Source organism: Megalops cyprinoides, chromosome 24 (assembly GCF_013368585.1).
Source record: "Megalops cyprinoides isolate fMegCyp1 chromosome 24, fMegCyp1.pri, whole genome shotgun sequence".
Lineage (NCBI taxonomy): Eukaryota > Metazoa > Chordata > Actinopteri > Elopiformes > Megalopidae > Megalops > Megalops cyprinoides.
Window position 1 is genome coordinate 18,615,364 of NC_050606.1, and position 12,295 is coordinate 18,627,658.

At 43.5% G+C, this 12,295-nt stretch overlaps 1 protein-coding gene across 1 annotated transcript; it reads left to right on the plus strand.

Annotated features, from left to right (window-relative positions):
* The first annotated feature begins 1,398 nt into the window (after window positions 1-1,398).
* Window positions 1,399-10,054, plus strand: cct5 (chaperonin containing TCP1, subunit 5 (epsilon)). The gene is made up of 11 exons (XM_036519056.1): window positions 1,399-1,612; window positions 2,428-2,488; window positions 2,587-2,751; window positions 2,973-3,171; window positions 4,825-5,017; window positions 5,623-5,772; window positions 5,961-6,080; window positions 6,815-7,000; window positions 7,710-7,847; window positions 8,397-8,577; window positions 9,735-10,054. The coding sequence occupies exons 1-11, from the start codon at window positions 1,508-1,510 to the stop codon at window positions 9,860-9,862; spliced, it is 1,626 nt and encodes a 541-aa protein (XP_036374949.1). The 5' UTR covers window positions 1,399-1,507; the 3' UTR covers window positions 9,863-10,054.
* Window positions 10,055-12,295: the final 2,241 nt, after the last annotated feature.

The following is a 12,295-nucleotide window of genomic DNA, read 5'->3' on the forward strand; positions in this document are numbered from 1 at the left end:
AGATCTGCCTAACTTATTAGCTTGCTGTTTGTAAAGCTGCAGTGAAAATGTGAACTCCAAAAATTAGTGTTAAATTAATGTTTAATCAAACTTTAATCACACTTATGAAGCTTTCATATTTTCACCAAAGGTAAACAATACAATTTAACCTTAAAAATAAATCCTAAAACATTACATTATATATTACATACAAACCATACTTACAGCATAATAGAGGTAGGTTGAAGAATAATTAAACACAATATAAGATTTTTATTGAAGATGCATTTTGCTCTTCAGGAAAGAGGAGAACAATTATATTGGTAAGTATTCTACTGCCCTCTAATGGAGACTCGATGCATCACCAAAAGCCAGTCGCTGACGCTGAGAAGTGATAGCGAACTAGAGATAAACTGAAATAAGAACATTTAAACGAGGAATGTGCTTACTTCCTAAGACAATGACTCGACAAAAAATGTTTATTCTGCACAAGAACCGAAACAAGTTCTGAAACTTGCACTTAAAATTCAGGCGTATCTGGGAGAAGTTGGAACATTCAGTTATATTCAAAGATTGGGAACGTCACTGTTTACTGGGGTTACGGGTTATGCGAACTGCTAATTTGTATATCTTCTTACTTCACTATCACAAGATTGCGCCGCTCTGCTTTGCAATATGTCATAATGTCCATTATGTCCACTTGTGTCTTATTTATTCTAATCTCCATTAACAACTCCAAGCCCAATTAATATTTAAACGCAGTACAAGACTCAAGTTTAGCCGTGAATGCTCTTTAAGCAATTCAATGCACTGCCTCCATACCAATGACTCACTGGCGTTGAGCGTTTTATATGGATCAGAGATAAAAGTACATCGGTTTTCAATGCGTTGGCTGTAACCACTAGCAACCTGTTACTCTCGGGTCCAATATCTGGTTGGCCACTCACTCTGTACAGATACGACAAAGACTTTGTTTTGTGAGGGATACATGACAAAGGCTCGCTTTACACAGCAACCATGAGGATCACGATTTATTATTTGTATTACTGACGATTCAATATTCTATTTTTTACCCAAACTGGCTAAATTACGTTAGCCCATACCAAACGCCTCCCTCCACTCCAATATATTAGTAATCTGACAATGCCGTCCGGTCGACAAGATGTCATCGCGAGAGTGGAAGGGACCATTTTAATTTCAGTAAAAGCAAGTCAAGTGTTAAGCATATCGATCCGTATCTATCAAAGCAGTTATTACATGAAAATTACACTTGTGAAATTTTAACCCCTTTTACTAAATAATGTCGTGTTTTTGCCAATTAAATCGGATAAAAAAAATCCATACAATGGATTTTTCACCCCCCAGCCATAGTTGGTCTCGTCTGCATACACCAAGACGCTTCGAGAATTTGTAGTTCTCTGCATCCACGAGGTGAGCCGTGAGGTCGCAACCGGCAGAGATCTTACGGTTTCTGTAAAATATATTCTGATAAGTTTGAGGCAACTCCGTACACAATTTTGCATCCAAAATGTCCTCTTTGGGGACCCTCGCCTTCGATGAATATGGACGTCCGTTCATCATTATCAAAGATCAGGATAAGAAATCGCGGTTGACGGGCCTTGACGCGCTGAAGGTAACGTTAAATTGAATCTTTTGAATTGACTCCATGCCGGCTAGCTACGTAGCTATTTTAGATTATTACTGCGGTTTTACATTTTACTGTGGCACCACAGGCTACACAAATCGTGTTTATCTGTTGTCTGTAAAGGAAGATGACGTTAAGATTACAGCGTAGTTAGCTGCAACCCAAAAACAACTGTCATAAACTACCGCTAGCTTTTGCAGCCCAGCCCACTGTCACAAAGAAAAAATACCGCATCTGAGGTTTTTGTATGCAGCTACATAGCGAACTACATTGCAAAATGTACGCGATTTAAATAACGGTAATAACTACACAATGTTCTGGCATGTTAGCAGGTGAGCCGATTACTGCTATATTACCGTTTTTACCATCCAAAGGGGTTTGGCGTAGCATGAGCACTTACCCGTGCCATGTGCTAGCAAAGCGCAGCTAATGATAGCGCTTTGCCGGTAAGGATGTGTGGCTAGCTGGCTGTGTAAGACACACTGTGAGCAGTGCACGGTAATGTTATGAATTAGTTGGACAGTTAACTAAGTTTTAACTATAAATTGAGTTGGCGTTTCGGGCGTGCAGGCTAGTTGGCTAACTCCCTAACCGCAAATATGCTTGATAGCTCGCTTAGCCGTTTAGCTACAATAAAGAGAAGTGACACTTGAGACAAGCTAGTCTGTCATGCTAATAGCTTGCTAATGTCCGTTAGCTGTCTGCGTTTGTGCTCATTTTCTCCATATCTCGTCAGCTGTACATAAGGTCTTTGTGTAGGCTAGCCTGGTAACTGTTTATTATTTTTTGTTGATTTGTTTTAGTCTCACATCATGGCAGCCAAAGCTGTGGCCAACACCCTCCGGACGTCTCTGGGCCCGAACGGTAAGTCTGGCGATAAGTAGGTGCCCCTTTCCTGTTGGAGCTTATGTTTCGGGGAAAAAAAAAAGAATTACATTTGTCCCTTTATCTGACGTTTTTAGGACTTGATAAGATGATGGTGGATAAGGATGGCGAGGTCACGGTCACCAATGACGGTGCGACTATTCTCAGCATGATGGATGTTGAGCACCAGATCGCAAAACTCATGGTCGAGCTCTCCAAATCTCAAGATGACGAAATCGGGGATGGCACTACTGGCGTTGTTGGTAAGATGGAAAAAAATGTACAGCAAAATATAATGATAGCTTGCTTATAAATTTTTAGTTGGCTCCAGCTGAGCTGACTTCTTTGTGATGTTGTGAGGAATGTAACCTACACAGTGAAGTCATGTGAACGTGCTTACGGTTTAAATGCTGTGGTATTGATAAATAACATGTCAACTCCACTTTATGTTTTCATTGATGTGCGTGTCCTTAATTGTACCTAGTGCTTGCCGGTGCCCTTCTGGAGCAAGCCGAACAGCTTCTGGACCGGGGAATTCACCCCATCCGCATCGCCGACGGTTACGATCAGGCCGCCCGGATCGCCATCGAACAGCTCGACAAGATCAGCGACAGCTTCCCCGTGGATACCCAGAACACAGAACCCCTGATCCAGACCGCCATGACAACGCTGGGCTCTAAAGTGTAAGATCCAGGGAATGTCGGAAAAAGCCTTATAACCAGATCAACTGCAGTGTGCACCATTGGCGTAATTAGGTCCGATCATTCGGGGCTATAACCCCAAATATTTTAAGCCTAGCCCCGAATATTTTCACCATGAAAAAGGAGGTGTTTATAGTAAAACAACAGACAGACTGTGTAACAGAGCAGAACTTGATTTACAGCGTCCAAAGGTGTGATAATATTCATTTATTATAAAGATAGATATAACCTCCTCAACCTACTGATGCCAATCTCCCTTCAGAAAAAAAGACAAGCCCCAGGCAAACTTGACTTATCCCCGGATCTTTTCAATAGCTCCATGTGTAATATCAGCCAGCAAATCAAAGGAGATGCTTCCTGTGATGTAGTTTCTTAAGGGTCTAGTGGGGCCTAGAACAGTACATCAAGCACGGGACTTGTGTAATGGGTGGTATCTTGCATTGTGTTTAATTCGATGTTACGTGGGTCAGCGAGCGAGCGAGTTTCGAACCGAGGTTCTCACTGCTTGCTGCCAACCCCTTACGGCCCTCATCGTTGCCAGTTGAGCTAAAGGCAAATTGCCCCTAGCCTGTCGGCAGCAACGCTGCTTAACCAGGTCTCGGGGAGTGACGTAGCCGCTGCAACCGCTTGGCTACCTGCTACCCACTACTAAGGCTTTTACGCAGGACTCACACGAGCTTTTCACTTCAGCTCTACTACACGTGCAGCATGGGGCCAGGGTATTAAGCTAGTCGCAGTTGGGGCATGCCATTCAAGCCTTTGCAGTAGGAGGCACATCGTAGTGTAGTGCAAGTGGTCTAGTTTTGCATTTGTTCCTCCTGAATTTATTGGTGGAAATTTAAATGGGAAGGTAGAGTACTGAGAACATCCCAATGTTATAGACCGTAATGCAGTTGGAAAGAATCAGGAAGTTCAGTGGTTTACTGTTAATTTTAATTCTTGGTAATTAGATGTGCCCTTGCCCACTGTTAAAAATAGGATGCAATAATGAACTAATTTTAAAGATAAATCCTTCTGTGCAGAAGTGCTCATTTTTGTAATTCTCATATAGGCAGGACTGTGAGGTTTAATATGTGTCTCAAATGATACAAAAATGCAATCAAATGATACAAAGATGCAATCATCCCAACAAACGGGTAGTTAAATTTCCATTAGTTTAGAATTAATGCTGCAATGTTCCAGAGCCTTTACACAACATTTTTCTTAGATTCAGTAACTGCCCCTCTGTTGTAAGAAACAAGAGTATCATCAGATCAAATTCCTTAAAAAGCTGAGAATAAGGGAGTTTGATTGAAGAGGCTCACTTGTGTTTCGGGCGATAAATTGTTCACTGATTTCCATATTCTTTGAATGGGCTGATTGCAGACACTCAGAGTAAGATGAGCTCATCCGCTTCGTGTATGAATCATGTGTTGTGCAGAATTGCTCTTAATGAGTAGTACCGTCGCATAGTGTGTTTGAGCTGTCGGCGATAAGTAAACCCTTCGGATTTACAGTCTTGATTCTCATGTCTTGCCCTTTTATGCTTATGTTTTCTAAAATTGTTTCACCTGACAATACTGGGCGGTACTTCCGTGCCACCGCTGTTATGTTGCACAGCCTCACCATCCTGCTCTTTTATTCTGCCCCTTCCAGGATCAATCGCTGCCACAGACAGATGGCACAGATCGCCGTCGACGCCATCCTGACCGTGGCGGACATGGACCGGAGGGACGTGGACTTCGAGCTCATCAAGATGGAGGGCAAGGTCGGCGGGAAGCTGGAGGACACCCAGCTCATCAAAGGCGTGATCGTGGACAAAGAGTTCAGTCACCCCCAGATGCCCAAGGTTAGCTGCCGCTGTTTTCTTTCTTAAAATGCCAGAGAATCCAGTGAAAATGTTCGCCTGGACTAAATAAAGCTTTCGCAAAACCATCTTGCCCTCGGTTTGATGTGAGCTCGGTATGACCAGCCGAACAGTTTTCCTGGGGTTCCTTGACATTGTACCAAAAGCATCAGATGGTTTTTAGATGCAGAACTTAGGTGTGTATTTCAAGTGGAAACTGGGGTAGGTAACAAAGGGAACGCCGGTCATAGTTTGAACAGGTGGCCTTTTAAAACCTGCGTGCATTCTGATTGGGGAGTGAATGCAGGGGTGGAAGTGACAGCTGGTATTTCCAGTGGCAGCAGCTCTGGCAGTGATGCTGCTGTCTGCTCACAGCAGCACTCAGGGTCTGCTGCCACCGCCACACTTAAAGAATATTTTTTCTCATGTGAGGGGCTGACATCGCCAGCCAGTTTCTATGCACTGCAGAAACCTGGTGTATGGTTAAAACCCATCCCGTGTAACTTTACTTCCCGCCAGACTAGAGGGAGATCCTCTGGCTTGGCCAGCCAGTGCTAATAACCCTTTCCATCCCTGGACTGCCTGAACAGCACTCTTCTCTCTTCCAGGTTTTGAAGGACACAAAGATTGCGATTCTCACCTGCCCGTTTGAGCCCCCCAAGCCCAAAACCAAGCACAAGCTGGACGTGACCTCAGTGGAGGACTACAAAGCCCTGCAGAAGTACGAGAAGGAAAAGTTCGAGGAAATGATCCGTCAGGTTGGTGTAAAGGGATTATGTCCCGCTTGAGTAACAGCCTGCTGTATGACTCCGCGTTTCTCTAGAAAACTGAATGCTGAACTCATTGAGAAGCAGTGCACGAAATGTGTGTAATTATTGGAGATATGACGCAAACAGAATCTGTTCTTCAGTATGAGATGTTGGTAGTTAACGGTGTTTCTTCACAGATCAAAGACAATGGAGCCAACCTGGCCATCTGTCAGTGGGGTTTTGATGATGAAGCGAACCACTTGCTGCTACAGAATGAGCTCCCAGCAGTCCGCTGGGTTGGTGGGCCTGAGATCGAGGTGAGAAGGGACGTAGACAGTGACAGAAGTCCACTCCTGTGATTGCTCAACATTAGCACACTAAGACAGGCACATTTTAACCACTGTTGGTTAATCTAAAGCTAATTCTGAAGGGAATAGCTGTTGTGAGATCAGCCCTATTCTAATTTTCCACAGATGTACAAAAGGCCAGCGTAATGTAGTGCTCTATGAAGCTGGGCTTCCTTGGGACGTACTTCATTGGCTTCATGTTAACAGCATGGAATTGATGCCGTTGTGGTGTAAACCTAGTGCAGTGCTCTGCTAAGCCATTGCGCCTTTCCGTGTTAACATGTTGTCATGTTCTGGAAGTTACCAGATGTGGGAAAGCCATAGAAAATAAGAACAAACATCAGATTTTCCTGGAATGGCATTCACAGATAACTTAAACTTTAATCTTCAGCATGGATGAGAAAAACTGGTCAGTTTTGACATCAGATGCAATGTGTTTTGCACTGTATTTTTTTTTTTTGTTAAAGTAAGACATTCTATCACACATGCTTGATTTAATGAATCTCTCTAATTTGGTGCCACCCGGAACTTGGATTTAGACATCTCAAGTGTGAATTGTAGTTGTGTTTATAACATCAGAACTTGACATGTTTTTAGCAAATGTCAAGGAAAATACTATAGATGTCCTGAAATTATTTTGATGACAAGGATTGGATCTCTGGTGTTGGTCCATACTGTATTAATGCCCGTTTCCTGCGTTCCAGCTGATTGCCATAGCGACCGGCGGACGCATCGTGCCCAGGTTCTGTGAGCTGACCCCAGAGAAGCTGGGCACTGCTGGGATGGTGAAGGAGATCTGCTTCGGCACCACCAAGGACCGCATGCTGGTGATCGAGGAGTGCAAGAACTCCAGGGCCGTCACCATCTTCATCAGAGGAGGGAACAAGATGGTAGGAGCTTTAGAGGAGCGCTGTTTGCATTCTTATGTGTCTGCCTCAACAGTCACTCTCCTGCCACAGCTAAAAACTAGCATATCCTGTATGAGCATAGCCTTACTGAATGTTATCATGTGAGCCAGCAGGCTGCAGTAAGGTAGTTGGCGAGTTGTTGAAAAACTAGGGAACAGTGATATGAGTGCCAGTATGTATGTTATGTCAGAGAGAGAGAGAGAGAGAGAACCATTGCTTCTAAAAGGACATTTCTTCCCAACAACGGAAAAAGTTATGTCAGAGAACAAAGTATTGTTATATAAAGGTTAACAAATAATATAACAAGGATGTAGTCTTATTGAGATTTAGACTACATCTTGTCTCCAAGTGAAGTCTGGCGAAAATATCACACAAATGGTTTAGCACAAAAGGGAATAATCCTGGTCTTACACAAAGAAGTACACTTCTGTGGAAACCTCCATTAAAAGAAAAATCTTAGTCTACAATTAGACTTAATCTTTGTGAGACTGCCCCATAAAATTATAGAATTTACTATGGTACAAGACAGTGAACACTTCAACAATGAACTACTTTTAAAAAAAGTAGTTCATTGTTGAATTTCACGTTCTGTTTAAGTTTTTCTAAGCCACAATACAGGCACATGGATGTGTGTTTCCCCACATGTCTCTGCATTACCAGAAATGACTGAAACGGTTCGTTCCCTTGTCAGATCATCGAGGAGGCGAAACGCGCCCTTCACGATGCGGTTTGCGTCATCCGTAACCTGGTCAGGGATAACCGCGTCGTCTACGGAGGCGGTGCCTCAGAGATCGCCTGCGCTCTGGCGGTGAACGAGGCCGCAGACAAGGTAAGGTCCAAGTTCAGTTCTCCCAGCATGCACTGCTCATTAACAGCTGTACCTGAAGCCTACTGATGGGTCCTGTTGGGCTGTGTTATTTATTATTTAGCTGTTTAGCTACCGTCATATTTTTTCTTAATTTATTTTAAATATGTAATGGGAAATAATGGAAAATGAAATTGCTGATGGGATAAAATTTGCCTCATTTGAGTGTCCTTGTGTTCAGGATCTACTTGGATACTAAACATAACTTTTGTGTTCTCAACAGTGGGAAGGCATGCTAAAACTGTTCCATACCCCTTTATCCTTTCAGATAACCTTCTCTGTGGGTTTGGCTGCAACTAAACAGCCTTAGAATTGGTTGTGTTATTCACTCAGCCAGTGGCTCTCACGGGGTAATTGCAGTACCTTTGACCATGAGGTATGGTCTAAGGTAGTAAAGGCATCCACCAAATGGTCACAGGGCCTGAACCGAGCCGGTTCTCGTTCCGAGAGCGATATGCGGGCCCTTAAAGCATGCTCCTCGTGTGAACGCTGTGACGCTGCTTTGCTCCACAGTGCCCCTCCCTGGAGCAGTACGCCATGAGGGCCTTCGCGGACGCCCTGGAGTCCATCCCCATGGCGCTGGCAGAGAACAGCGGGATGAACCCCATTCAGACCATGACCGAGGTCAGGGCCCGACAGGTGAAGGAGAGCAACCCCGCCCTGGGGATCGACTGCCTGCACCTGGGCACAAATGGTAAGCACTGGGCTGTTTTCACGTCACACTTCTTACTGCGTACAGTTCTGTTTTCAGGTTTTCATGGTCTGTATCAGCCTGTATTGATACCATTGCATTAATGACTGTAGCGAAGGGCGAGAGCAGTCACCCCACCCAGCCTCGAACCCGGGTCTACGGGGTACCAAACGTGCGACTTTGACCACAACGCCAAAGAGCCAGGCTCGTTGGTATGGCAGACAGAGCGCATACTCGACCGTAGTGACGGCACTCCGTCACACTGCCCTCCCCTTCGGGAAGCGCCCCCATGCGCTTCATGCACCAGGGCATCCCCCATGCATCCCCCTACCATACTTCTCCCATCTCAGGGTGCCCCACTCACTGGTGTTTCAGGCTACTTATTTCTTCTTACTTTAAGTGTGAGGTAATGGATAGGCTTACAGTAGCGAAATGACCGATAACAAGTATATTCAGATGTTTAAATCATGTCTAGTTTATGTGCATCTGGTTGGACCTTTGTTTTACAGTATTCATTTACTTGGATACCTTTAGCCAGGGTAGACACCTAGCATAACAGAAATGTGCACGTGTTGTTAGAGCTGGATGTTTTGTGGACACCGTTTGGGTTAAGTACCTGGTGTAACAGTGAAAGAGCAGTGGGCCATGAGGACTGCAGGCTTATGGTGAAGAGTGCAGCTCCAGTACCTTTAATGTACTGTTTTATCATCATTTTACTGTTTTCTGTCAGGCAGTTTTACAAAAAGGAGTGACATTAAGGCCACACCCCAAGTGAACGTGACAGTTCCAACAAAACTTGACAGATAAAAAAAGATAAAAACTAATTTAAAATGGTAATCGATAAAAAGAAAAAAGGAAACGACAAATAATAAAGTAGAGAAAAACACAAACGCAACAGCAACAGAACAAAGGACGGAAAGGGAAACCAGTCAAATAATGCATATACGGCATATTTGAGTGTCTCACAAGAAAAAAATAAATGAACAATATAGCATTCTTCTACGTTGAAGTGGCTGCTCCTTTAGCAGCCTTTTCATATCCTAGTTTTTTGTGCAGTCTTGAATGTCCACAAGTGTGTGTGTGCTTGGAGAACCTCTTCAGAAACGGACATACCTGCGTCTCCTAGCCTTTATTTCACGCTTGCTCTCATTCTCGCCCAGATATGAAGCAGCAGCACGTGATCGAGACCCTGATCGGGAAGAAGCAGCAGATCTCCCTGGCGACCCAGGTGGTGAAGATGATCCTGAAGATCGATGACATCAGAAACCCGGGAGAGTCTGACGATTGAGGCGGCGAGGCGTGCGCCGTATGACCGAGAGGGGGGGGCGGAGTCTCAGAGCCCTCGGTAGCCCCTGGCCCCCGTGCCCCTGGTTTAGCATAGCGCCATGTCCTGACTTTAGTGCAGTTATTTATTGTTTGATACCACAATGTCTCCCTGAGCTGTAACTGTACGGAGTTCACAAATAAAGCTTTGGTATGTCACAGGATCTCTGTGTTGTGTTTTTCACATACCTTGAACAAAATACAACTCAAATTAAAAAAAACAGAGATTTGAAAAAGCACTTCAATCTCTTTGCCTAATAATGGTAACATGCTCCACAGGTAAGCGCAAGGCTAACAGCAATTTATTGAAGCATGATTTCTGAACAACCCATGTTTGCTGTTTTAACTATTGTCGTTACAGGAAATAAGCTGTTTTCACAGAGAAAAATCTTTTGTCAGATGGAGTTGTTAATTTTCAATTGGCCATTAAGTGTAGCTTGCGACTCAGTTATTGCACTAGTGGTCCTAAGGCTAAATTTCCGGCAAAGATAATTTATTTCTGATTTATTTGAACGCATTGGATGTACATTTAAATCTACCAATCACAGATCTAGTCTGATTACAACAGCATGGAGTGCAGCATCCTTAGTGTCTTAGCCCTGAAATCAGAAATGTGTTTAAGCTGTTTGGAAGAGATTTGTTGTCTGCCATGCCCTGCCTATAACACTGATTTGTGTACCATGTTTTGACAGAAATAGGTGTGCCTGGTATTTTCATCATTACATAGTGGACATGGTGTGATTCTGCGTGACATGCATTGTGCCTGTTGTGTTGCTAAGGTAGTTAGCAAAGCACTTGGTTCCTTGGGATGTTTCTGATTATTTCTGGAATGGAACAGTTTTAAAAAGCTTGTTTGTGTGACAGTCATCCCGCTGCTACTGTGTTGTCTGCACAAAAGTCGCACACAATTTCCAATCCTCCTACTCTATGCTGCAGCTGTCCAGAATGTTATATTTGCTGTTTTTTCCATGCTGATCACCTGCTAAGTGCATGGGCAGGCAAGAACCCCAGGTACTGCCTGGTAATTGTAAATCGGGGAATCGGTACAAATGCAGAGCTTGTCTTTTTCTGTTGCTGCTGTAACGTCTGCTCGAATGTCACTTGCACACATGTCCCTCTGCCCCAGAGGGAAGTATAATGTACCCCAAAAATGATTCCTTGTAACTTTTAAGGTCCTCATTTGTAATGAGGTCCTCACATTGTAATAGGTAATACAACATTATACAGTACACTTACAGTTGCAGGGCAGTATAACTGTCCTATAACTCTCTCCTGCTTGGAAGCATACCTTACAGTTGTATACAATGATCTGTGTGAGAGTTCATTGAACTCGTAAGATTTTATTTTTTTAAAATAGTTTCTTAATTCTGAGCATTACTGTGAGCTTGCAGAAATGGGCAATCTCACAGTGGTTTCCTCTTGTAGAAATCTGCCTTTTTAGAATTTGCTGGCACAAAAGAAGAAAGAAGAATTGCTATTTGCAATGTATAGAGGAAGCGCAATGACCATTGCAAGAGTAAATATTTACCTTCATGTGAAGTATAGAAGCTGAACTACTTCTTCGTGCTGTCAGTATCTTATGAACTCTCAGAAGGATCAGTGTAGATACAGTGCTGTCTGCCGAGACACAATGGCCTAATGGTTGAGCTAAGGGTTTGGATGGGAGACCTGGGAAAACCACAGTTCTGCCAGAAGTGGTGTTGCCCATAGGGGGCACTCTTCCCTCTGGACCTTACAGGAATCCACTGCACCAGTGTAGTGATGGAGATGCTGTGCTGTAGGAGACCCTGTCTTTAGGATGAGATGTTAAACCTGGCTCTCTGGTCATTAAAGACCCAGTGGCACTTCCTGAAAAATAGGGGGTTCCCTGGTGTCTTGTATAAATTCTCAATGATGCTCTGTAACTCTAGCAATCTGATAATCCCCCTGGTTAATTGACTCAATAATTCCTTCCCCAAATAACACTCTCCCCCTAGTTCACCATTTAAAAAGAGAACTGGTTCTTAGTTGACCGAAGGTTAAATAAATGCAAAGCTGACTACACACACAGGAAGCTAGTGAGAAGATATTCATTCGGGTTGTGGGCGCTTTGCGACTTTTAATTTTGACAGTAGCATCAAAAGCATTGCATTATAACAGCCCATGAGTTACTTAGTTAGGAGTTGTGTGTAATTATGCTATGCATACATTCAAAGTATCTACAAAACGATGGAAAGTGTGCAAACTCTGTGTTCTGCAAGTTGAACTCTGTCATTACATTCATTTAACAGTGTAGCTAGAAACATGAACTTTCAAACTTGCTCTTATTACCGTGATTTCACATTTTGCATGTGGCATTGTATTTGTAGTACGAGTGAAACAGTTTCGCGTAAGAAAACATACACACTGGATAGGCAAA

Bases quoted from the DNA above. Each gene is read 5' to 3' on its own strand.
- cct5 (XM_036519056.1), top strand. From the start codon at position 1,508: ATGTCCTCTTTGGGGACCCTCGCCTTCGATGAATATGGACGTCCGTTC. The intron at 1,613-2,427 runs GTAACGTTAAAT...GATTTGTTTTAG, and splicing joins CGGGCCTTGACGCGCTGAAG to TCTCACATCATGGCAGCCAA. The intron at 5,773-5,960 runs GTTGGTGTAAAG...GTTTCTTCACAG, and splicing joins TCGAGGAAATGATCCGTCAG to ATCAAAGACAATGGAGCCAA.